The sequence below is a fragment of the Chelonia mydas genome, chromosome 6 (assembly GCF_015237465.2).
Source record: "Chelonia mydas isolate rCheMyd1 chromosome 6, rCheMyd1.pri.v2, whole genome shotgun sequence".
NCBI lineage: Eukaryota > Metazoa > Chordata > Testudines > Cheloniidae > Chelonia > Chelonia mydas.
Window position 1 is genome coordinate 19385472 of NC_051246.2, and position 24788 is coordinate 19410259.

Sequence of the window (24788 nt, forward strand, 5' to 3'; positions counted from 1 at the left end):
CAAAATTAGGATTTGTGTAACCTTAGCCGTGACAGAAAATATGATTCTTACTACAGCTGGTTGGGAATTTTCTGATTGTTGCTGTTCTTGGAAAATTTCAATTAATTGAAGCTGAAATGTTTCACGGGAATGTATCAGTTTTGATGGGAAAAGTTTTTTGGGTTCAGGATGGAATGTCTGAGAGAGATTCACCCCAGAATAGCCAGGTGGTTAAGGCACTGATTTGTGAGACCCAAGTGCAGAAGAAGATCTTGAACTGGGGTTTCCCACAGCCCAAGTGCAGGCCTTAACCACCAGGCTGTTCTCTCTCACATACAAACACACACACATATTTTTACTTTTGAAAGGTCTCAGGTGCATTTCAGAAGGCAGAAAAATAGTTTCCCACCCACCTCTATTCTTAATCCCTAAAAACTGTGACCCACATCTTCAAGCTGTGCCACATCTGAAGACACTCATATTATGTGCAGTGGCAGCCAAAAAGGCTAACAGAATGTTAGGAACCATTAGGAAAGGGATAGATAATAAGACAAAATATCATATTGCCTCTCTATAAATCCATGGTACACCCACACCTGGAATACTGGGTGCAGTTCTGGTCATCCCATCTCAAAAAAGAGATATTAGAGTTGGAAAAAGTACAGAGAAGGGCAACATAAACGATGATGGGTTTGGAACAGCTTCCACATGAGGAGAGATTGAAAGGCTGGGACTGTTCAGCTTGGAAAAGAGGCGACTAAGGGGGGAGACGAGAGAGGGCTATAAAACCACGACGGGTGTGGAGAAAGTGAATAAGGATGTGTTATTTTTCCCTTCACATAACACAAGAACCGGGGGTCACCCAATGAAATTAATAGGTGGCAGGTTTAAAAGAAACAAAAGGAAGTGCTTCTTGACACAACACACAATCAACCTGTGCAGCTAGTTGCTAGGGGTTGTTGTGAAGGCCAAAAGTATAACTGGGTTAAAAAAAGAATTAGATAAATTCATGGAAGATATGTTCCTCAATGGCTATTAGTCAAGGTGGTCAGGGACACAATCCCATGCCCTGGGTGTCCCTAGCCTCTGATTGCCAGAAGCTGGGAGTGGATGACAAGGAATGGATTACTCAATAATTGCCCTCTTCTGTTCATTCCCTTTGAAGCACCTGGTATTGGCCACTGTTGGAAGACAAGATACTGGGCTATATGGACCATTGGTCTGACCCAGTGTGGCTGTTCTTATGTTCTTAGGTCTTCTCAGGGCAGCTTGGGCTGGGATGGGATGGAGGACAAGGGAGCTGTAAGTCCCTGTATTTCCCTGCACACCTGCACTGTTAAGGGCCAGGCCAGTCCCAGACATAATTTAGACATCCCTTAGGCTGCTCTACATTATGGCTGACTGCAACAGCCTCAACGAGGCATTCCACGGTGTGCTGAGAAGCAAACCTGTATTCACAAACTACCCACTTTGTAATAATCTTTGTACAAAATATGCTTTGTGAGGTATCATTTGAAAAGTGCTGGTCAATAATATCACAGTGAAATGTATGTAGCAATATTATATGTAAAGTTATGAAATCCCCCTTATGATGTTATTAGCATATGTTCAAAATCACACAGCCCTGCCTGGGAAAGAGTTGTTCAACAGGTCTGTCCTAAACAAAGGAATGTGTGTACCTCAGTTTACATATATGTAGTACACAGAGTCCTCGTGACAGCAAAGTGTGTGTGTGGGGGGCATAAAGGCAGGAGACCAGGAAAATCTGCATTTCAGCAAACAGAGAAGAGGTGAGAAGAAAGAGCATGGAGCCACTTTCACCACCAGTTCCTTCTTCACTGTTTGAATAAACTTTGCTTTGAGGGATAATCATCAGAAGAATCCACTTCAAAGGTGACTGGACTATAAAAGCGATGGGCAAAAACACCCCAAGGCATCTTTCTTTCCATCTCTCTCTCTCTTTCACAAGGGAACCAGCCCTTTGACTATGTGGGAGAGGGGAGGATCCCGACCAGAGAATTTGGTCAGTCATGTTGCTGGGAACATGTGGTAAGGACTTAACAAGCTAGATTTGGTTCAAAGTAAAATTTTAGCTATTAGAAAGTGTTTTATCTTTATTTGTCTTGTAACCATTGCTGACTTTAATACCTTTTACTTGTACTCACTTAAAATCCTATCTTCTACTGTTAATGAACTTGTTTTATCTTTTAATCTAAACCAATCCAGTGTTGTCTTTAAACCAAACTGTTTGGTAACTCCGGTTAAAGTAGCAAACTCTTGAATATTGACCCACTTACATGGGCAAGGGACCTCTGTTCTCCAAACTACCCAGGAGAGGGCTGGACAGTGCAGAACACAGTTTTGGGAAAATCCAGGACTGGGAGTGTGTTATTGTCACCCTGCAAGTAGTAACCAAGGCTGGTGGGACCCAGGGTGTGGTTGGTGTTTGCTGACAGGCTGCTGGAGACAGAGCTGCTGGACCAGGACTACTGCTATACACAGACACTTCAGTCTGACCTGCACAATGGCAGGCTATTTGTGAGCCGCCCAGGTTGGGAGCTACAACAGCAAAGCATTGTGAGGCACCCAAGATTGCAGGGCAGGCAATGACACAACCCCACACTGGTCTGGATTGTACCTTGGCATGTGACACACCATTAGGGGTCATTGAAATCTAGTCAGTCCAGCCCTGTCCTATTCCACTTGATTCACTTGCAAATAGCCTTTTAAGGTCTGGGGAAGGGGTGGGGAATGCATACAGTTGACCATAACATCTCTGTAGTATTTCCCTTGAATCCATTGGACACAAGAAATCCCAGCTGGCTTTTTAAGCCAGTTTTCCAGCCCCTTTGATTGGTTGGTCACACCTTGACAAATCTCCTGGGCCTCACCATGGTATCTTGTCCCACATAGTAGCTGACAAGCAACATGACCCTACTTCTCAGTTCTTACCATGTCATCTTGCCCTGCACAGAGGTACCTTCTGCTATACGCCACCCCCATCCTGGCTCTTACTGGGGCATCCTGCCCTGCATAGAGACTGATAAGCCGTGCGCCCTCCGGGTGCCACCAATAGAACTGGCTCATGTCATAGACCTTCCTGTCGATCACCAGCCACGGCTCCCACTGCGGGTGCCCCCAGCCCCGGGTGGAGCCCAATCTCCTCCCAGGTGAAGAGCTGCAGGGGCCTGCCTCCTCCACTATATCCGTCATTTGCACTTTAGGAGGACTTGACTCTGAAGCTATCTCCATCTGCCTCGGCACTGAGCAACTTCACTCTTCTCCCTGCTTCCGTCACACTCCTGAGCTGGTAGTGAGCTAGTTGCCTTCTCTGCATTATCCGTATTGAAAGTGACCCTACCCAGTCTTGCCCACCCAAGAGCCAATTGGCTACTGCACTCCTCTCAGTTCCACCTCTCCCAAGGGCCTGCAAACCCACTGGTTCTGCCAAACTTTTCCTGTTCCACTCCTATTAGAACTCCCTTTGCCATTTACCTCTCTCCCCCGGTAGTTTCATCAGGGAACTACATGATCCACTGAGACCACTTAACTCCAAAAGGGATGATGCAACTGGATAAACATGGATTCTGGCTCAGGTTCCAGGACCAGAACATTCTTGGCAGCATGATCCCAGTTGTCAAGTGCCATTCCAGAACAAATTAGATTAAGAAAAATCCTGACTGCTCTTGCTTTGTCAATAAAGCCTTCCACTGGGATGAAAAACAGAACAGCAACAAATTCTACAACCTTAAGTTTTGGCTGTCCCGCACTACGTGTAAAAACAGAGGTGAACAAATTATTAAGCAATAAATCTGTAAGCACCTAGAGGACAATAGGGCTATAAATAATAACTAACATGGATTTGTCAAAAGAAATCATGCCAAACCAGCCTAATTTCCTTTCTTTGACAGGGTTACTGGCCTAGCGGATGGGAGGAAGGTGTATATATGTTGTAGCTTGATTCTAGTAAGGTTTTTGACACAGTCCCATATGACATTCCCATAAACAAACTAGGGAAATGAGGCATAGAGGGGGTTATCAAAAGATGGGTGCCCTACAGGTTGAAAGACTGTATTCCAGAGTAGTTAACAATGGTTTGCTGTCAAAGTGGGGGGACACCTGTAGTGAGGTCCCCCAGGGGTCCGTCCTGGGTCTGGGTACGATTCAGTATTTTCCTTGGTGACATGGATCATGGGGTGGAGAGTCTGCTTACAAAATGTGCAGAGGACACCAAGCTGGGAGGGGTTGCTAGCACTGTGGAGGATAGGATAAGAATTCAAAATGACTTTGACCAGCCTCCCCACAAGAGAACAACCTGACTTCTTCAATTCCCCTCCCACACACACTTCTGGCAGTCATTAGTTCGCACCCTCTCGGGAGCCCTTTGGATGCTGCATACACCAGGTGCTGCCCATGACATGCCTCTTCCCTTACATATGCTCTGCTCCCCCAAGACCACTAGTCTCACCATCAGTGAGTTACCATGGGGGAGCAGGTCCCACGGCCCCAGTCCATTTTCAAACTTGGCACTTTAACAGGAAGAGGTTTTTAATTATTATTTTTAAATGGCTCCCACCTCTAGCCACAGGGGGAGATGGTTTATTTATACTCCCTTTGTTTTTAAACTCCATTGGTCCTTCCCTAATCTCTACAGCTACCCATTGTCTCACTCACTGTTAGAACGGCAAACAGTGCTCTCCATAACAAAGACAAGAAATCAATATCCCAGATCACACCACAGGTCCTAAAGCAAGGAAGGGTTACAGAAGGAAAGTGTTATTAGAGCACAGTGAAATACTATTATCAGGGCTTGTCTACACTACACATGCATTGCTGGATTAGCTATCCTGGCTGAGCCCCCTAGTGGAGACACAGCATAAACCAGCAGGAGTTTTTCTGCAGGCATAGCTAAACCACCTCCCTGGAAGACATTAGCTTTGCCGAGTTGCACCCGCACTGGGGGTATTGCCAGCATAGCTACATTTGCAAACAGTGTGATTTCCCCCCCCACCCCCACATTCTCAGCTGACATAGCTATGCCAGTGAAACTTTGCAGTGTAGGCAGCAGGTGTATCTACTCTAGCAATGTAGCACAGACATTTAGGCTAGGTCTACACGAGTGAGTTTACAGCGGCACAGCTGTACCAATGCAGCTGTGCTGCTGTAAGATTCCTTGTGTAGCCGCTCTTTGCTAATGAGAGAGAGCTCGCCTGTCGACATAATAAAACCGCCTCCAGGAGGGGCAGAACCTATGTCGGCAGGAGAGGCTCTCCTGCTGACATAGCGCTGTGCACACTGGTGCTTATGCCGGTGAAACTTATATCGCTCAGGAGGGGTGTTTTTCTTCACACCCCTGAGTGACATAAGCTTTGCCGGCATAAGTGGTAGTGTAGCCATGGCCTTACACAGCAACAGAAGGAGTTCTTCCATCGCTGTAGTAAATCCACCCTCAGTTCCTTCTCTGCCATGAAGTTCTATAGCAGAGCAGAGCAGAGGGGAAAGAGGGAGGGTAATGGAGCACCCATAAGGACACACTTTTCGAAGAACCGCAGATACTGCACAGGGCAAGTAACCTCTTTTTCTTCGAGTAGTGCCACTATGGATGCTCCACTCTGGGTGACTACCGAGCAGTTTCCACTGAGGAGGAGGGAGCTTTGGAGTCGAGTCCAAAACTGAAGATAACACAGCAGAGCCAAACGTAGCACGGGAAGCTGAGATCTGGGTTACTGCATAATGTTCAGAAAAAGATACGTATAGAGGACCTCTACATTTCAGTAACGGAAACATTTTTCAGAAAGGTTTATTCAAGTAGAAAGATCTCGTTGAGTGCATTTGTACACCTGAAGGAAGTTGGAGACCCTGAGATTGATAACAACAATTAATGCAGCCCTATATCTGCCTAGAATCTCTGCTTGGAGATGGCCGACCCTTTAGATCTGTCCGCAATAGAGAAAGAATTTGAAAGACTTTCTAAAAGATTTAGTCCTCTCAAGTTAAAAGGCCAAAGCCCTCCTATCACCATGCCTCAGTGGGTCACAGCTGAGGATGCCAAATTCAGGATAAACTGCTGAGAAATAGGGCAAACACACCCAACTGGTGGTTATTCTCTCATTAGATTATATGAAGCCAGTAACAAAAGTAAACTTCTGTCTCACCACATTGGTTAACAAGAAGTCAAAAATGCACTGTCCTTAGGCATTCCAGCCCTTCCTTCACGGCCCAGACACTGGACTCTATGATGAGTGGTTACTGAAAACCAATTTCATCAAACAAATGGTCCTTCTGATCTCAAGAGATCAGCCACGTAGCCAGAACGCAGAGACTGCGGGGGAAGGGTTTGCCTGGCTTCTTGAGAGAGAAGATGAGGGTCTGGAAAGTGATCAGAGAGCAAACAGCCAGCTAAATGAGGTAAGGGAACTATGTCTGTCTTGGCCACATCGGGACTAGTAGGATAGCCCTGGCCTTGTCTTTCCTTATCTTGATCAGAACCAGGAGTGGCAGAAGTGCCCTGAAAGTGGGGGAGAGGGGCCACAGGTGCCCGAACTGTGGTCCTACCCCCGTTGTGCCACCCCCCTAGGGTTCCCAACTTTGCTTGGATGTATTCCTGAAGGTTTCATCACATGACATAATCTTTAATTAAGGATTAATCTTTAATTCCTGGAGACTCCAAGGCAATCCAGGAGGGTTGGCCACCCTACCTCCCAAGGTCCCGCTCCTGCCCCGCTCCTTCTCCCCAAGCACCCGCCCTCGTGTTGCCCATCCCCCTCTGAGCCTCCACCCCCACACCGCTTCTTCCCCTGTAGCCCCACTCCTTTGTCACCTCTACCCCTCAAGATCCCACCCCCAATTCGCTCTTCTCTGCCCCTTCCTCCCCATTGCTCACCCTTGTGGCCAGTAAAAAGGGGGGCATGGTCTTCTGGCCCCCCTATTCTGGTGCCCCGGATCAGAACTTTGGATATTAAATGCTTTCAATCTCTTAGGAAACTCGCAATTATATAAACCAATGTTTTTGTTATAGATCTAGTGTGGAAGCCTCTCTCTGCCACTTGCAAAGATTACGTTTCCATTGAGATGAATAGTCTTTTTATTTGGCTTTAATCTTGCTGTTTATATAATGTTGTTGTATAAATCAATGGTTCACCCTTCTTGGAATACTGTGTTCCATTCTGGCACCCTATCTCAAAAACGATATAACAAAAATAGGAGTTCAGAAACAGGGGATGAGAATATTTGGAAGAGTGGAGAGATTTCCATATGAGGGGACATGAAAAGGTTGGATCCATTTAGGTGAGAGACGAGTTCAGTAAGAGAAAACATAATAGAGATATGCAAAATAATGTATAGCATACGGACAGCAAAGGGGGTGCTCCTGTTTATCCTTTTCAATAATACAAGAACAATAGGACTGTCCCAGCTTGCCTGAGCCTTACAAAGTGTCTTACAAAATGGGCTCACCTAGCTTTCGATAGTCCAGCCGACGTCTAACTTGCACAAAATAAATCTAAAAGGGGTTTCCATAACCTAAAACATAAAGTGTGGTGAGTAGTAGCCCCTAATTTGACCTGATTTCTTGGGTTGTGGTAGAGGGAAGATCCATCCTCCCTCCCCTGGCTTCTATATCTGTAATCACCTCAGAGAACAAGCACTGGTGAATATTTTCTTTTCTATTTTGTGCTATTTCTGATTTATCCAGGCTGGTTCTGATCTAATACTAATGCAAGAAATAGCATGGACTATTCAGAAACAATCACAAAGGGATGGGGCTGGATAGAGATTGACTGGAAGGCTGTTCTAACCATAAGGGGCAGAGTTAAAGAAGGCACAGAGTTAGGAGTAAGGGAAAGTTAGGTGTAGGCATGAGCACTGGGGGCTGAGGGAGGCTTGTTGCCTGCCACCCCTAAATTTTTACTCTCCTGTTGATTGAATCCCTCCATATGGCTGTACAGCTCAAGAATTCTCAAACTGGTCTCCCTAAGTATTCTTAGGTAGTTGAATCTAGGACTCCAACCTTCCCTTCCTTCTCCAGGAGAGTGGCTGCAGGAGGTAGGAGCAATGACTTACCAGCAGGAGGAGGGGCCATTTTCTCAAACTTGCTGTCCCAGCAATTGCCTTATTACTGACATTTACATGGGATTCACTATCGAGTTAATCTCTGTCTTTGCATTATGCAGCTGGTGATTCAATGTCTCGTGGGCCAGGAAGAGAAGAAACTAAAGAGGGGATGGGAAGATTAAAGCCGGAGACATGGCAGGAAGTTACATTTGGTCAAAATGGAAAATAAAAGGGGTGGGCTCAAAATAAGCACGGGAAAGGATCAAATAGAAAAGGTTTCAAACTAAAAATGGAGCAAATAGGTTAAAAAAATCCCTCATGTTTAATCCCTGTCCCTAATTGTCTATCCTTTCTCTATGTAGCCCTATCTGCCAGGTGGCGTTGGCAGCAGCAGGGCTGGGTTCAGTATCTACTTAGCAATACAATACAGAACCGGCTCAAGCCCCCACCCCATAACCTGGGAAAACTGACCACCACCTCTGGGCACCTCTAAGAAGCAATGCTTCCCCTCTCACAAGCACTGCGGCCCTGTATAGCAAAGAAAACTTTTAATAAAAAAGGGAAAATAACCTGACTTGGGAAAACACCACAACCATGATTCAAAAGCATATGACCATGTGTAAAACACCTACCCCAGAGTACGTTGGGCAGTGTCCTTTGCCTCAGTTTCTCACCTTGTGGTGTGAAAGTCTGACAAACAAATGTTCCTTTAACATGCCACTCCCTGCTCCTCCACTGCACCCCACTCACACTTGCTGTCCTTGGTCAGCCAAGACCCAGAATTCAGAAGTGCATTCATGTGTGTTCACTTCCCATTGAGGAGCAGAAGGAGTGGGGAAGGGGAGCAAGGCATCAAGCAATGCCTCAGATGCTGCTGCCACGCCGTTTACTCTGCGTCGCTGCCTGTTGCCGTGCAATCATTCACTCCGCTGCCAGTGGCTGCTTGTGCCGTCACTTTTTCTGCTGCCACCAGCCTCTCTACTGCAACCTCTGCAATGTCTTGAGGTCCCACCACTTAATATAGCTCTCAGGGATTTCAGCAGTTATTGGCGGAATCTCACTGCTCGTGCAGGCTGAGTCGGCGCTTTCACTGAAAATGCTGTCCCAAAGCAGATCCAAGGCTTAGTATTTAGACCTTGTTGTCAGCAATTTCCGTTCTAGGGATCACTGAACGGGGCAGAACTGTGGAGCCCTTATTTCCCTGAGGGACAAATTCCGACTACACTTCCACATCTGTATAAATTCTCTGTTTCACCCAAATCGTGCTTTCAGCCCTGAGGCTTTGGAGGGTATTTTTTGTAGTTCTTGTTGCACAATGATTTTATGGCTAAAGAACAGATTTATTTCATTGCTAAACTTATTCACCATAAGGCTGGTTACACCACTGTAACCTCTCACTGCCCAGTGAAGTTGAGCTTTTGCCAACAACTCCACCCACCTGTACTGCACCAGCCATGCAGGTTTTCATTATTGGTGGCTGGGTAACAGTTTCTGTTTTGTCTGGCATTTATTTCACTGCCTCGAGTTTGAGGTTATATCAGAAGTGAAAGAATTAATTTTAAAGTACCATGCATACCTTAATCTGCAATTTAGCCATTTAGGTGAGCTGTCAAGTCTTGAATGGTGGCTTGGTCTGAATTAAAAACAAGAGTAAAAGCTTCTAGTTGTCCATGGAGGGGTGTTTTAATAAAGGATCACTGATGCAGAACTGTGCAAAACAACCCTTGTTATGTACTTTAAAGTCACTGGAAGCTGTTAAAATTTCAGTGTGGGAGGCATGGCTAGCTAGTTTGGTATTATTTATTTGGAGTTTAAATGTCTGCAACTAGTGTGATCCAAGAACCACCCAGCTGGGACTAGTAATGCCATGAAAGGAAATGCAAGTCACTGCCTGGAAGGAGGTGGGGCGGGGCGGGGGCGGGGGGGGGGAGAGAGAGAGAGAGAAAGAATTTGAATGAATAAACCAGAATGTTTTTTCATATTGTTGGCCAGCAGATACTTCATGTATATGGAAGTAAATCTGAAACAGACAAGCCTGGCAAGTATGTGACGGTTCACCCCATAAGCTTTATGGAAATATGCTTATGAGTGTATATATGACACAACTGGAATATTTTTATGCTACATATGCCATGTAACATATCTCTGTAAAGGTTATGATCTACTGAATCTATTCATCTTATTTGTATGCATGTATCATTTTTGTACCCAAAGTTATGAATATTGGCTGTGTACTTGCTTGAATTTTAAGTAGCCTTAGTAAAGCATTTGGTCAGCTTCTTGAGAAAGGAATGTGCAAATTAAGTGCCCAATCAAGAAACACTTAATAAACAATGGATCTTGGAAGGCTCCAATCCACATAAGAAGTCTTCCTGCAGACATTCAAGATAGCATGTGGGCAATGGCTGCTGCCTGTAAAAACCTGAGTCGTGCATGGACATGTGACTTGCCCAGGTGACTCCCAAGCTCCATCTTGGAGCTGGACTTTGCATAGGAGAGAGGAGGGGGTCTCCACCCACAAGAGAAAGTCTATTTAAGCCTGTGGGAGACCCCTCCATTTTGTCTTCAGCTGGCTCAAGAGACAGCCTCTCCACCCCAAAGGATACCTGAAAGAAACTGGAACAAAGGACAGTAAACACAGGGGGTGTGAGTGATTGCTGGACCCAGACTAGAAGGAGACTAGTCTGTAAAAGGACGCTTACTGGAACACCTCTGAGGGTGAGGTTTTATCTGTTTTCAGTTTTCTTACTGTATTAGGCATAGACTTGTGTGTTTTATTTTATTTTATTTTGTAATTTACTTTGTTCTGCCTGCTATTACTTGGAACCACTTAAATCCTACTTTCTGTATTTAATAAAATCACTTTTTACTTATTATTTAACCTACAGTATGTATTAATACCGGGGGGGGGGGAGGGAAACAGCTGTGCATATCTCTCTATCAGTGTTATAGAGGGTGAATAATTTATGAGTTTACCCTGTATAAGCTTTATACAGGGTAAAACAGATTTATTTGGGATTTGGACCCCACTGGGAGTTGGGCATCTGCTGCTTTCAGTTAGGCTTGCAGGTTGTGGGACTGGGTTCAGACCTGGGTCTGTGTTTGTGGCCGTCAAGCATGTCTGGCACAACAAGATAGGGCTCTGGAGTCCCAACCTGGCAGGGAAAGCAGGGGCAGTAGTAGTCTTGGCACATCAGTTGGCAGCCCCAAGGGGGTTTCTGTGATCGAACCCGTCACAGTGTATATGGGGCAAAGGAATGTTTTAAAGACACTGTCGCTTTAAGTGTAATTATTTTCTGTCTCTGGGAAAGGGAAGATTGTTAAAAGGCTGATTGTACAATTATGCAGGCCAAAGAGGGCTGCACAAAACTTGGCAGCTGTGTGGGTGCTCAAAAATGTCTGGGGAAGCTAATTTTGTGGGATTGTCTGGACAGAAACTAGAAGGCTGGGTAGGTGGAAGTGGCAGGGGGAAGCTGGGGGTGAGCTACGAGAAGTTGGGTTTGTGAGGTTGGGAAAAACTGAGGGTGTACTTAGATTTGTGGGGGGAGAATTTGAGGGAGATGCGTGTGTGTGTAGGGGAACACTGGGTGACTGGAGGGGGGATATTGAGGAAGCTAGAGGGGGTCTGGAGTGGCTGGGTCCCCTGGACCTCCCTTCACTTGCTGCGGCTTGCTTGGTTCTCCCCACTGCTCTACCCCTGCACAGATCCAGCAGAGGGAGCAGTGAGACAGATGCTGTAGGACTGCAGGCACCACAGTGGCCTCTGGTGGCTCTGAGCTGTATATACAGGCTATTCAACCTGAATGTGGGACAATCAGATAGGTCTACGCAAATTAAGAGGCTGGGTTGGAGTGGCAGTGCTAGGCATAAGAAGACTAACTAAGCAATTTCTTAAGGCCCCCACACAGCTCAAGAGGGCCCCACATTGTGGAGATACTGCAGTTAGAATTCTCAGAGGGTGGGTTAGGACCACCCATCCCCCATTATTCCGGCTTAGGGTTCCCAATGGACTAGCACCGGCTCTGGTGGCTTGCATGTATCAGTGCAAGGTTCATACGAGGTGCATGAAATTTAGTAGATCTGCTCTTCTGCTAGGTTTCAGTTTCTGCTAGAGTTAATAGGGGTGCAATATAAAAGCCTGATTGTAGTAGGCCAGAAATATTAACGCTTGTTTTATGTTGTAGCTTAACAGACTAGGGTAGCTCTTTAAAGTAGGGATAGGTGATAGCTTATAATATTTTGCTATTTTTTTTCCATTGTAAATTCTGAAATAAAAAGCTACAAGCCCACTTTCCCCACTTCATGGCATCCTTAACTAGTTCAGTTGTTTTCAGTATATAATTACCCTGCAATCATTATAGATTCAAAACAGTATCAAACTAACACACAGCAAAGAATGGTTATTTATTGCTACTACAAGTTACATACACTAAGAATTACAATTTTATGCAATATATTGTATGCTTGTCCTCCACAAACACGTCAATTTAGATCCATCATATGTCTTTGGTGGTGGTAGGGTATATTTCCTTGTATATTGCAATACAATATTAAAACTGTGTGTGGGAGAGGGGGTAAGAATTCTCATTTTCTGCCTGAAGAGAAGGTTATTCACTCTGTGCAGTAACTGAAGTTCTTTGAGATGTGTGTCCCTGTGGGTGCTTCACTTCAGGCGTTGATGTGTCCCAGGACCCAGATTGGAGATTTTTGGTAGCCGTGCCTGGTTGGGGCGTGAATGCACAACAGCCGTCTCGTGGTGCCACTGGCACGTCATCTAGCGCTCGTGCGTCCTGACCCCCTCAGTTCCTCCTCTACTGTAGAGTCCTTAAAGCAAACTCCAAAGTAGAGGGGAGGAGGGTGGGTAATGGAGCACCCACAAGGACACACATCTCGAAGAACCTCAGTTACTGCACAGGGTAAGTAACTGTCTCTTCTTCTTCTTCAAGTGCTGTCCCTATGGGTGCTCCACTTCAGGTGAATGTAGAGCAGTGCCCTCACAAGGATGGAAGGGACTTTGGATTGCGGTTCATTGCTGAGGCTAGTACCATGAGGCCTTGTGTTGTGTCTGAGCTTGAACCAAGATTAACGCATAGTGGTTTGTGAATGTGTGTTTGGAGGCCCAGGTGGCCGCCCTGCATATGTCTAGAATGGAAATGTTGTGTAGGAATGCTATGGAGGTAGATAAAGCTCTTGTTGACTGGGTTCTGATGCCTGGCGGGGCTTCAGTGTTGTATAGTGAATAGCACATGTGGATACAGCTGGATATCCATTTAGGTAATCTTTGCATGGATATGATAGAGCCCTTAGACCATTCTGTTGTTGACACAAAGGGTCAGGGTGATTTTCAGAAGGGTTTCGTTCTGTCCAGGTGAAAAGCTAAGGCACAGTGCACATCCAACATGTGCAGGGTCACCTCATACGTGTTAGTGTGTGGGTCTGGATGAAACGCACATACATGGATTGGTTGGTTGAGGTGGAATGAATACGGAAATTTTGGCAAAATTTAGGGTGTGTTCTAAGTACTACTTTATCCTTGAAGAATATGGTGTATGGGGAGTGAGACATGAGAACCTCTATCTTGCTGACTGTCCACGCTGATGTAATAGCAACCAGAAATGCCACTTTCATAGATAAATGAAGGAATGGGTATGTGGCTAAAGGTTTGAATGGGGCTCTGGTTAGCCTTTGGAGCACAAGGTTTAAGTCCCATGCTGGTGTGAGTTCTTGGATGTCTGGGTACATGTTCTGTATGTCTGTTACAAATAGTTTAGAAATGAGAAAATATTGAGGTCCCGTCTACCTTTTGATGGAAGGCCGTGATGGCAGCAAGATGAACTTTAAGCAATCTCATAGCAAGTCTTGAGTTCTTTAGGGATAATAAGTATTCCAGTATTAGTGGAAGTGGTGCCTGTCTTGCAGATATTTGTTTGGTCTGGCACCATAAGAAGAATCTTTTCCATTTTTGGAGGTAAGTAGTATGTGTGCTATGTTTCCTGCTGTTTATTAACACTTGTTTTACTTGTTCTGAGCAGGTTAGTTCATCGCATTGGAGCCATGCCTTCAGGTGAAGTCTCTCCGGGTCCGGATGGAGGACTTGAGTGTCATTCTGAGAGAGAAGATTCTGTAGACGAGGGAGAGTGAATGGTGTGCAGATCGCTATGCGTGACAGGTAAGGGAACCAAGTCTGTCTAGGCCATATCGATACTAGGAGGATTATTTTGGCCCTCTTGGTTCATATTTTGTGTATTACCCTGGAGATCAGAGGTATCAGTGGGTATGCATATAGGAGGGGAGCATTTCATCTGATGAGAAAGGCATCTCCTAGGGCTCATGCTCCCAGTCCTGCTTGTGAGAAAACTTTGGGCACTTTGTGTTTACTAATGTTGGGAACAGATCTATGTGCAGGGATCCCACACATGAAATGTGTTGTAATATTTTGTTGTTCATTTCCCATTTGTGTTCTTGGGGAAACAGTCTGTTTAATGTGTCCACCATTATGTTCAGTTGACCTGGGAAGTATGCTGTGGTAATAGTGGTGGTTTTTTTTATGAACTAGTTCCATAGTTTTAAGGCCTTGGTGCGTAAGGAGTGGGATCGTGCTCCACCCTGTCAGTTTATATATAACATACAGGCAATGTTGTCCATCAGGACGCTTGTCGTTTTTCCACGTATAATAGGGAGAAAATGTAGGCAGGTGTTGCAGACCATGTGTGATTCGAGCAGATTGATGTGTAAGTGTGTTTCTGTGGGGGACCATTTGCCTTGGATTGTATGTTGGTTCAGGTGAGCTCCTCATCAGATCAGTGAAGCAGCTGTTGTGATTTGTATGGGTGGTGGATCTTATTGAAACAGGATGCCTGAGCAACAGTTTATTGGGTTTGTCCACCATCGTAGTGACCTCTGGGGTCAGTGTGAGTCTTTTGTTTAGAATGTGCTTCCGTGGGATGTATACCAAGCTCAGCTGTCCTTGGAGGCAGCGCATGTGTAGTCTGGTGTGTGTTACAATGAAAGTGGTGGCCACCATACATCCCAAGAGTTGTAGGCAGGTGCATGTAGACTCCCATGGGCTGTCTGAGACCACTGATATGAGGGAGGTCATTGCTGTGAATCGAAGCACTGGCAATGACGCTTTGGCCTCCCCTGAGTCCAGGTGCGCTCCTATGAAGTCAATTGTTGTACTGGAGTTAGAGTAGATGGATGGTAATGTGAAAATATGCATTTTGTAGGTCCAGAGCTGAGAACCAGTCCCCCTTGTCCAGCGCAGGGATGATAGTGTACAGGGTGACCATTTTGAATCTGTGGGTACAGATACCTTTGTTGAGTTTCCTGAGATCAAGAACGGGTCTCCATCCTCCATTTTTCTTTTGGGTCAAGAAGTAATGGGAGTCGAACCCCTTCCCCCTGTGTGTCCTGGAATGTGTTCCACAGCACCTAGCTGTACAAGATGGATTACCTCTTGCTGAAAAAGATGCTCGTGAGAAGGGTCCCTGAAGAGGGATGGGTAGGTGGGATGGAGACGAAAGAGATGGTGTAATCAGATCGTACTATCTCTAGTACCCAGTGATCTGTGCCCACGCTCGATAAAATGGCCATAGTCAGAGGCCAAACATCTGGATAGGTTGTGTAATATGTGCTGACTGTTGTGGGAGGTCAATCAGACCCTTGACCAAATCTTCAAAATTGCATCTTGGCCGGTGGTGTGTGTAACGCAGTTGACTGGGACTGAGGTGGTCAGCATCTCTGGGGACGATGTCTTTGGCGTGAATTCTCGAAAGGTCTCTGTTGTCTGTGAACCAATGTGTCCCTCTTTCGGTTATAAGGTTGGTATCTCCTAGGTCTATTGGGGGTATATCTATGCCCATGGTTCGGAGCGTTGTTCGAGCGTCCTTCATTGAGTGTAGGACTTCGACAGTCTTTGCGGAAAATAATTTTTCTCTGTCAAAGGGAAGGTCTTTAATCTGGAGGTACTTGGGGATTCCGGAGGATTGTAACCAGGATGCCAGTCTCATGACTATAGCTGTAGCCGTCGTGTGAGCGGCCACGACCATGACATCAAGGGATGCTTGTACTGCAGTCCTCGGAGACAGGCATAGCATCCTTACACGAAGTACAGTGTTTAAAACCAGGGGAGCCTGGCATTTTCATTGTCCAATTTTGTCATAGTACAAGGAGATAGAAACGGAGAGGAGAGCTCTCAGAGTGTAAAAAAAACCAAACCAAAACAAAAAAAAAAAAACCACACAGGAAAGTCTAAGTGGTTAACTGGAAACCTAAGATTAACTATGAACTAACTGCTGGGAACTAAACTTAGCAATAACTATTTCTAAATATTTTCTAGGTAAATTTCTGACACTGCTGTTGGAGCTCTCTCTGCAGCCAAGGACAGTTGAGAAGGAACTGAGTGGGTCAGGACACAAGATGGCTACTGCGCACATGCGCCCTGACCAGGCACTGCTACTAAAAATCTCCAATCAGTGGCGCTGGGGCGCACCGACACCTGAAGTGGAGCACCAACAGGGACAGCATTCGAAAAACTGTATTTATGAGGACCCCTTCAGAAGCACGTAACACAAGAAACAACCAGGCGTAATACACTGTAGGCAGCATATGTGCATCATTGGCTCAACTTGATGGAAAGTCAGGTATGTATCATAAGCCTTAATACTGCTACATTTAATAAAGATTCTCTAAATGCTAGGGGCTTGTGATTGTGGAGTAGAATGATGCAAGTTCCATTTCTACTGACAGCTGTTAAGTCTGGGGGAACTTGGATCTGTTATACAGTCCATTACAGACAGAAATGATTCAGCTCTATTAATTGGCCAAACACTCATGTTCAAATTAGCAACCCTTTTTTTACTTTCTAAGAGAAGCCAGGGAGACAGCACCACTCAGCTGCAACTTTGGGAGTCCCTTAAAGCTTCAGGTAGCACCATATATATGTAAGCACTAAAAGCCACAGTATTGACGTGTCTGTGACATCTTTTACACCTTATGATACAACAAAAATGAAATCACTCTACCATAGATCTTCCTCTGAGTCTTGCAAGACTCTTTCTCCTAAGCTAAACCTCTAGAGGTATTTTAACAGCTAAACCAATGGACTGGGGATTCCCCTGGACTAATGTATATCCTTATCACACATGTAATATCAGTATTTGCTCAATTAACCCTTTTATTCAACTGAATTTGCCTCAGGCAGGGGAGAAACTGCTCATACTCTTTTCACTGGAAATTGCAAATGGACAACTAACCTGAGATCGAAGTTCTCTACCTGTTTTACACACACATACATATATATGTGGTCCACTGAACATGTCTATGCTCTTGTATACTGCCTCTGGTTTCATGGCTAATCCTGCTTGGTGTTTTCACCTCTATGGTCTTGCATCCAACCCCACCCTGAGTTTTGGCCCCTCTAATCTCATGTCCACACTATTCGGTCTCGCATCCACTTTGTGGTTACATACTTAGTTTATAGATTTTAAATGTATACTGTAGTCTTTAAAGGCTCTTCCTTCTTTTTCTCAGCACTGGTGTTTCTCCTTATTTCTCCACATTCTCCCTCTCCCCAGAAAGTTTTACACTGTCCCCATTTTCACTTTGACTCTGTCACACTAGGAAGAAGCTGGATAGGATTCACTGCCACATTCACTGCAAGGGAAATGTCAGCAGAGAAGGGCTGCAGTTCCCATTGTTAAAGCCACCTTTCCCATAGTAAGGTTAACCCCTAGTGGTCCCCATATACCCATACCACACCTTATAGAGGTAGAATAGGAGAAAAAGTGTACTATAAAACCCCACACTCATACTGGAACTAAGTCCACCAGCCCTCCCACTGTAGCAGCTAGGCCCACTCATCTCCCTGAATCTGCTTGCCCTCCTCTGCTGTGTACTACATCTTCATGGCAATCAATCCCATGGGAGTTGCTGCTGCTTATCCATGCAGATAGGCATCAAGCCAGAGTTCCCCCGAATCCTTCAGAGAGCTGCAGAGGGGAGAGAGTTGGAGCCCAATTAGTCAGCAAAGGAGACTGAACATAAAATCAAGAGAGAAAAAAATACAGGGGTGAGACAGAACGCAATAATCTAGTGTGAAGCCCCATCTCCCCTGTTGAACTCTGGAAGGACAAGAGGTGATGGGCTCAGAGCATGCGTGACAGCATTCAGCCACTGGACTACCTGAGAATGCTGCCTCACAATATGAAGCTCTTTCTGAGGTTTCTACAGAGCTTTCTAGGCCATTTTGCCACTGCTGACTGAGAAGTACCTATGAGGGAAGCACATATACCAAAGTGCCCAGAGGAAACAAAGCATCAGAGCTCTGACACTCTCCAGCGAGAGAGAGATGGGGCAGGAAGAAGAAATAAATTTTCACTATTGCTTAGAGACAAACCCAAACATGTAAAATAAAGTTGAAATCAATACAGGCAAAAGAAGCCTGAACCTCAGCTTTTTCCACTGGGAGACAGAACTCTACTGAGCTGTTTTGAATACCCACACCGACCAAAGTGCAGCCCAACAGTGACAGGGGCTGATATCAAGATCCAGAGAAATCACACTCTTCCTCCGAGGGATTAGGTGAATGCTAATAGAGAGCCCATATACAAACCTAACCAAAGTAAATTTAAAAGACCAGTGATAAATCGAGTACAAACTTACTCAATAGTAGCACATTATTGTACATCTAAATGGTTTGCCTAAGACCAAGTCCTTGTGTACTAATCATGAAACCAAAATTATGTGGCAGGACCCCTTAATTCTGCCCCTTTGTTTGTCCATTTTAGGCATTGAATGAGGCAAGGGTCTGGGGCAGGAGGGACTGTATGTGATCATGCAATTAAAGACATCATCATAATGCATATGGAAAAGATTACAGAACTATGGTTGTACATTCAACTGCAAATTTGGTATTTCCTAACTTTCAAGTTCTTGACTTTGCAAACTAAGTAATCTTTTCATGAGGTTGTGTGTGTGTGTGTGTGTGTGTGTAATTTCCTAGGTTTTTCTTAAAAAGAAAGGTAAAAACCAAATTCCATTATGTGCAACTCTAATAACCTACATCCCTCCTCCAAAACCCATCATGAATGATCAAGAGGGTTTGAGCCCTAAACCTTCACAGGGCATCACAGGATATTATTACTCAAGTTACCGAACTAACAACATTAACTGGCAGCAGGAGAACGTAGTTTTCCCAGAAGAGGGAATAGGGGGACAACCCTGTCTCTCTTCCCTTCTTCCGCAAAGTGGGAGTAGCTCTTGACCCATGTGTTCCCACACAGGAGGGACTGGCCACTGTTACCCTGTGCTGGGTGAAGGATAGTGCTTGGAGAGAGCCCAGCCTCTGCCTTCCTTCCTGTAGGAGGGAGTTGGGGGAGCTTCTGGCCCATGTGGGGCCTCAGTAAGTGTAAATGGGCCACTGGGGTGGGGGGCGAGAAGCTTTAGGAGAGAGACAGCTGCTGGCTGGCTGGCCATACCAGGCCACCCTTACTTCTGTGCTGCTGCCTTCAGAGCTGGGCACCCAGCCAGCAGCTGCCACTCTCTGCTCTGGCTTCAGAGCTGGTCAGCAGTATATGTACTTGTGTGGTGGGAGCCATGGGGGAGGGAAGGCAGAGCGTAAACGTCTACAGACACAAAGAAGCGGGGCACGATAAAATAAGTTTGAAAACCATGGCTTTATAATGGAACACGCTGGAGAGGGATCACTACCAGCTCCCCCGCATAATTATTCACATGCAGTACACACACACACAGCTTTTATATAGAATGCTTGTAACAGGAGGTGTTTGTCCTCACTGTCTCTTGATGTTCTTTTAAGGGTAGCAGCATGGAACCAGGAAACCCACTGAACTCCCCTTATCGAGAAACACAGAAGAAACGGACAAACACAGAGAAGAAAGATTCAAAGACAGGTGGAATGAGCTGGAAGAGGGTAAAACAATGGACATTCTGTAGATTTATGCAATGTGAACACACAAGGGGACTTGCATAATATCATTTGCTGCTATTTGCACAGCCACCTAGTTGTATCATACAGACCTAGGCCTAGACTAGAAGCTATGATCTAGAAGTGAAAGACTCAGTATCCCATTCTAAGGCAGTGGTTCCCAAACTTTTTGCCGTCGTGACCCCATTTTAATTAATTATTTCCTTCCAGGACCCCAGACAACATGCAGGATGCTATTTTGAAAAGCAAAATGGGTGTCCTCTGCACAGTACGACCTTGCATAAATGGTACTTATGAGGTCACGCCATATGGGGGATGCCATTTTGTTCTACCAAATTGCATTTTCTGCATTGCATGATCCTGTATGTATTATGCATGCACAGTCACAATGTGCAGACCAAAATGGTGTCCTCCACACATTAGGATCGCTGCAACTGACGGAAGAATCCCATGCACTGCTACGGACTAGGGACCGAATGGCGAGGCAGCAGTTCTGCAGAAAAGGACCTAGGGGTTACAGTGGACGAGAAGCTGGATATGAGTCAACAGCGTGCCCTTGTTGCCAAGAAGGCCAATGGCATTTTGGGCTGTATAAGTAGGGGCATTGCCAGCAGATCGAAGGACGTGATCGTTCCCCTCTATTCAACATTGAGGAGGCCTCATCTGGAGTACTGTGTCCAGTTTTGGGTCCCACACTGCAAGAAGGATGTGGAAAAATTGGAAAGTGTCCAGCAGAGGACAACAAAAATGATTAGGGGACTGGAACACATGACTTATGAGGAGAGGCTGAGGGAACTGGGATTGTTTAGTCTGCGGAAAAGAAGAATGAGGGGGGATTTGATAGCTGCTTTCAACTACCTGAAAGGGGGTTCCAAAGAGGATGGATCTAGACTGTTCTCAGTAGTAGCAGATGACAGAACAAGGAGAAATGGTCTCAAGTTGCAGTGGGGGAGGTTTAGGTTGGATATTAGGAAAAACTTTTTCACTAGGAGGGTGGTGAAGCACTGGAATGCGTTACCTAGGGAGGTGGTGGAATCTCCTTCCTTCAAGGTTTTTAAGGTCAGGCTTGACAAAGCCCTGGCTGGGATGATTTAGTTGGGGATTGGTCCTGCTTTGAGCAGGGGGTTGGACTAGATGACGTCCTGAGGTCCCTTCCAACCCTGATATTCTGTGATTCTATGAACCCTGTCTGCTGATGGTGTGATCGACTCACAATCTTTAATGTATTTGTTCTCAATATACCCCTGAGAGCCCTATTAGCCTATTTTACAAATGGGGAACTGAGGCACAGAAAGGCAAAGTGACTTGCCCAAGGTCACTCAAGAAGTCTGGCAAAATAAAAATTGAATCTGGGTCTCCCAAGTCTTAGGCTAGTGCCCTAACCACTGGACCATCTTTACTGTGAGTCATTCACAATCTTGAGTCATCCAGTCCCAACCCACCTATATCCTGCATCCCTCTGTCTCAACACCTGACCCCATCTTGCCAGCAATTATTGCACCAACTCTTTCTGTTCATACTTACCGCAAAATGTCTGCAAAGCCAGTGAGCAGAGGCTTGCTCTGGTACTTGATGTCATGTTTGGCACATAGTGACTTCACCAGGGGGGCCACCTTCCAGTAGTTGTGTCGTGGCATCCTAGGGAAAAGACTGTGGAGAGATAATGAGGCTGTTTCAATAGGATCTAAACTCTTCAGTGCTCTGCAGAAATCCCATCCCTCCCACAGGGGCCAGTACTCACTGGTGCTCCATTGAGAATTCCTGCCCTTTTTGCTGGATGCATTATCTAGTGGTGCCCCTGGGAGTTCCTTCCCCCTCCTGCTGAGACCCATTGCCACTCGTGCCCCCTGGGAATTTCCTCTCCTGAGGTGCCTATACTCACTGATGCTCGATTTGGAAGTTCAGGTGCCCAGTTAACCAGTCGTTGAACAGGGACTGATCCACGTTGCATGTCGCCAGGAGCTAGGAGAGAAAAAGAGAGAGAAATGGGTGTAGATCTATGGAAGTGGATTAATTGGTACCAACCCCTGACCTCCACTTTTCTCTAACTTGAGCAGGGTTGCCTGGGGGGTGGTGTGGGGATTACAGTTCCTTGTTCATTAGAACAGGGAGACCAGGCCTGGGTGAGAATGGCATGCTAGGATATGGAATCGTTACTGCATTAATCAGGTCCTCACTCAGTAGGAGTGACATGACCTCGACAGTTGGACCGGCATAGACCTGTCCTCCCACTCCTTATCTCATATCTTCTATTGGGGAAAAATGGCCACAGGATCAAGGAAGCAGAAAGGAGAAGACTATCAGAGCCTCTTATGCAGGGAGAACTGTATGTGAGTGCTCTGGATCAGGCAGCTTCTATCTGCCAATCTCTTTGCTTCCATGTCTATATGTTCTCATTCTGGTTTTTACATCAATGCAGTCTCATCTAACCCCCAGTCAGTCCAGGCTTCATTCCCCCACCTTCCCACACAGATGATCACAAGTCTCCTCTCCCAAAGCTCATCATCCATGGGCTCCTTGTTGACCTTTATCCCGACTGCAAAATTTCATGTATGCTCCCTGTGTCCCTGACCTGGGATTCACACCCACAGACCCTGGTAAAAGATTGTCTCTTACCTGTGTAGAGAACCAGTCCATATTGTTATCATAATCAATGTGCATAGGGATGTGGTTCATTTGTGATATCCAGGTAAACAAGATACTCTCTAGGACGCTGTGCAGATACAGACAAAGCCGTCATTGCCACATACAGTCACAGCAGATAGAGACTCACACATCAAGCCAACCCAAGATCTGCGACCCAAGGCAAATGTTGCCAGATAAGACCCCAGTCCAAACCGGCAACAGATAAGTAACTGGCCACCTCATCCAAAGCACTGACTGCTCAGTAAAATGCCCATGCAAACTCGCAATGGCCAGTAACATGCCTGCAATCTCAAACCAATGTCTGCCTGGTAAAGCGCTTTCTGGTTAGTAAAAGGCCCCCTCAGACCCACCAGAATGAGTTGCTACCAAGTATAACTTCTCTCTTATGTTCCAACCAGTGAGTTGTCAGTAAAAGGCCCCCACAAAAGTGAGGGCAATGTATGGAAAACATAATTTGTACTCTTATAAGAGAGAAAGCAATGATAGGGAAAGGGAGAAAAGCAGAGTGGCCAGAGGCAATCACAGATGGGAAGGAATGTGCTATGAGGGCAGAGAAGAGGGGTCAGTCAGTCAGGTGTGAGTACCAGTAGGCAGAGGGAGTCATGGCTAGAATGAGGATTACTTGAGCAGCAGGAGGAAACCCAGGACACCCGTCACTCCCAGTAAGGGCTCGAAGAAAAGAAAGAATCGGATGAAGTAGGTCAGAGTCCAAGCTAATTCCTGTGAGAGAGAAGGAGAGAAACCTTCATCAGGACAGCAGTTTACAGCAGAACAGTACCCCACCACCATCCCGCAATGGGAGGAATAGAAGCCCCAAATCCCCCCATGTAAGGCTCACTCTGTGTCTATCCTTTGCAGCTCCCCTCAATTCTCCCATATCAGTGAGGATACAGCTTGGGAAGTTTCTTGTAACCTGCACTAATGGTCTATGTATTGTGGATTTCCCCCATTACCTCACACCAGAGAGAGTGCCCAGCCTGAGAAACCTCACCCAGAAAGGCCCACTCACTGTTCCTGCACCGTGGAGTAGCAGGAATCCAGCTCAAGAAATCAATCCTCTAAGCCTCACTGGCTGCCCCTGCATTCTAGTTCCCTTTCACCACCTCAGAGCAACATGAATCCAGCCCCAGAAAATGCCTTGGATCCATATGCTGTAATTCTCCTCCACCATTCTAGACAAACAAGGGCCTGGTCCTAAAACCTCCTCAGTTAGAAGAGCATCTGCCTGTTTGCAAAGGTTTGTGGGAAATGCTGAGTGCACTTACCCTCCATAGTTTGCGCTGGAATATGAAGTACAAAGAGTAAAACTGGAACACTGGAACCACAAGCAGGGGCATAGCTGGAGAAGAAAACAAGAAGAGTAGAGACATTAACAGCCTCACCTAGTTAATGAACACCCTGGAAACCAGAATGAAAGGAGAGCTCTGTGCAGTGCTCATCACCAAACTATGCTTCCAAGAGATTTCGCTCCTCATCTTCCTTCCTTACTCTTCTCCTCACTCCCCTTCCTTTCTCCCTCCATTTTATACATTCAGAGGCCAGCAATCTGTAGACAACTCTCAACTCTGTGCCTGCTTCCAACTGAATGCAAATCGTACCATCTCCCTGCACCTGAGAGTCAACAGGTGAACCTGATGCTATACACCATCTTTCTGAACTCATCAGTGCTTCTGAATACCCAAATAGCTACAGCAGTGAAATTGCACTCTTCTATCCACTGGTAGCCTGGAGAGTGCACTCCTTTTGGTCAGATTTGGACTTGATCATGATGATCCACATTTTCATGACCTCCAGGCTTGACTTCTGTAATGCAATATATCAGAATGAGCGCAATATCCTGTAAAGTGTTCCAGCTGGCTCAAAATGCAGCAACCCACACACGTATCAACACAGACCATGGACAGTGCATGACCCTGGCACTACACTGTATGCCAGCTCCCTGTCAAATACTGAATGAAGTTCAAGGTTTTGATCCTGATCTTTAAAGCCCTCCATTGTATTGTTCATATCTCCCTGACAGCCCATCTCACTCTCCATAATCTCCACCTTGCATTAGAGCTACATTTGTCTGTAATAATGGAATTGCCAATCACCTCAGCAGCACCTCTCCACCTCTGGACAGAGACAAAGACTCTTCTGAGTAATAACATTTGTATCTATAAGG

At 45.8% G+C, this 24788-nt stretch overlaps 2 protein-coding genes across 9 annotated transcripts in view; both read right to left on the bottom strand.

Moving 5' to 3' along the window:
• LOC102932601 (acyl-CoA (8-3)-desaturase-like) overlaps positions 1–9718 on the bottom strand; it is a 48064-nt gene extending 38346 nt beyond the window's left edge. For 2 of the 8 annotated variants that reach the window (XR_006291977.1, XM_043550228.1), the window contains exon 1: positions 8706–9565. Coding sequence is in view for 2 of the 8 variants with exons in the window: in XM_043550228.1 (XP_043406163.1) it covers positions 8706–8747 (42 nt within the window). In the remaining 6 variants the exon portion in view is untranslated. Of the gene's footprint in view, positions 1–8040; positions 8243–8663; positions 9586–9607 lie in introns of those variants that run through there. The other 6 variants (XR_006291973.1, XR_006291976.1, XR_006291974.1 and 3 more) reach the window with 6 other exon arrangements.
• Positions 9719–12416: 2698 nt separating this feature from the next.
• The window catches only part of LOC102932824 (acyl-CoA (8-3)-desaturase), a 30919-nt gene continuing 18547 nt past the window's right edge, over positions 12417–24788 (bottom strand). The window contains exons 7-12 of the mRNA XM_037899457.2: positions 23890–23963; positions 23247–23344; positions 22595–22691; positions 21861–21940; positions 21503–21628; positions 12417–18020 (exon numbers count right to left, since the gene is read on the bottom strand). Of these exons, the coding sequence (XP_037755385.1) occupies positions 17969–18020; positions 21503–21628; positions 21861–21940; positions 22595–22691; positions 23247–23344; positions 23890–23963 (527 nt within the window). The 3' untranslated portion in view covers positions 12417–17968. The remainder of the gene's footprint in view (positions 18021–21502; positions 21629–21860; positions 21941–22594; positions 22692–23246; positions 23345–23889; positions 23964–24788) is intronic.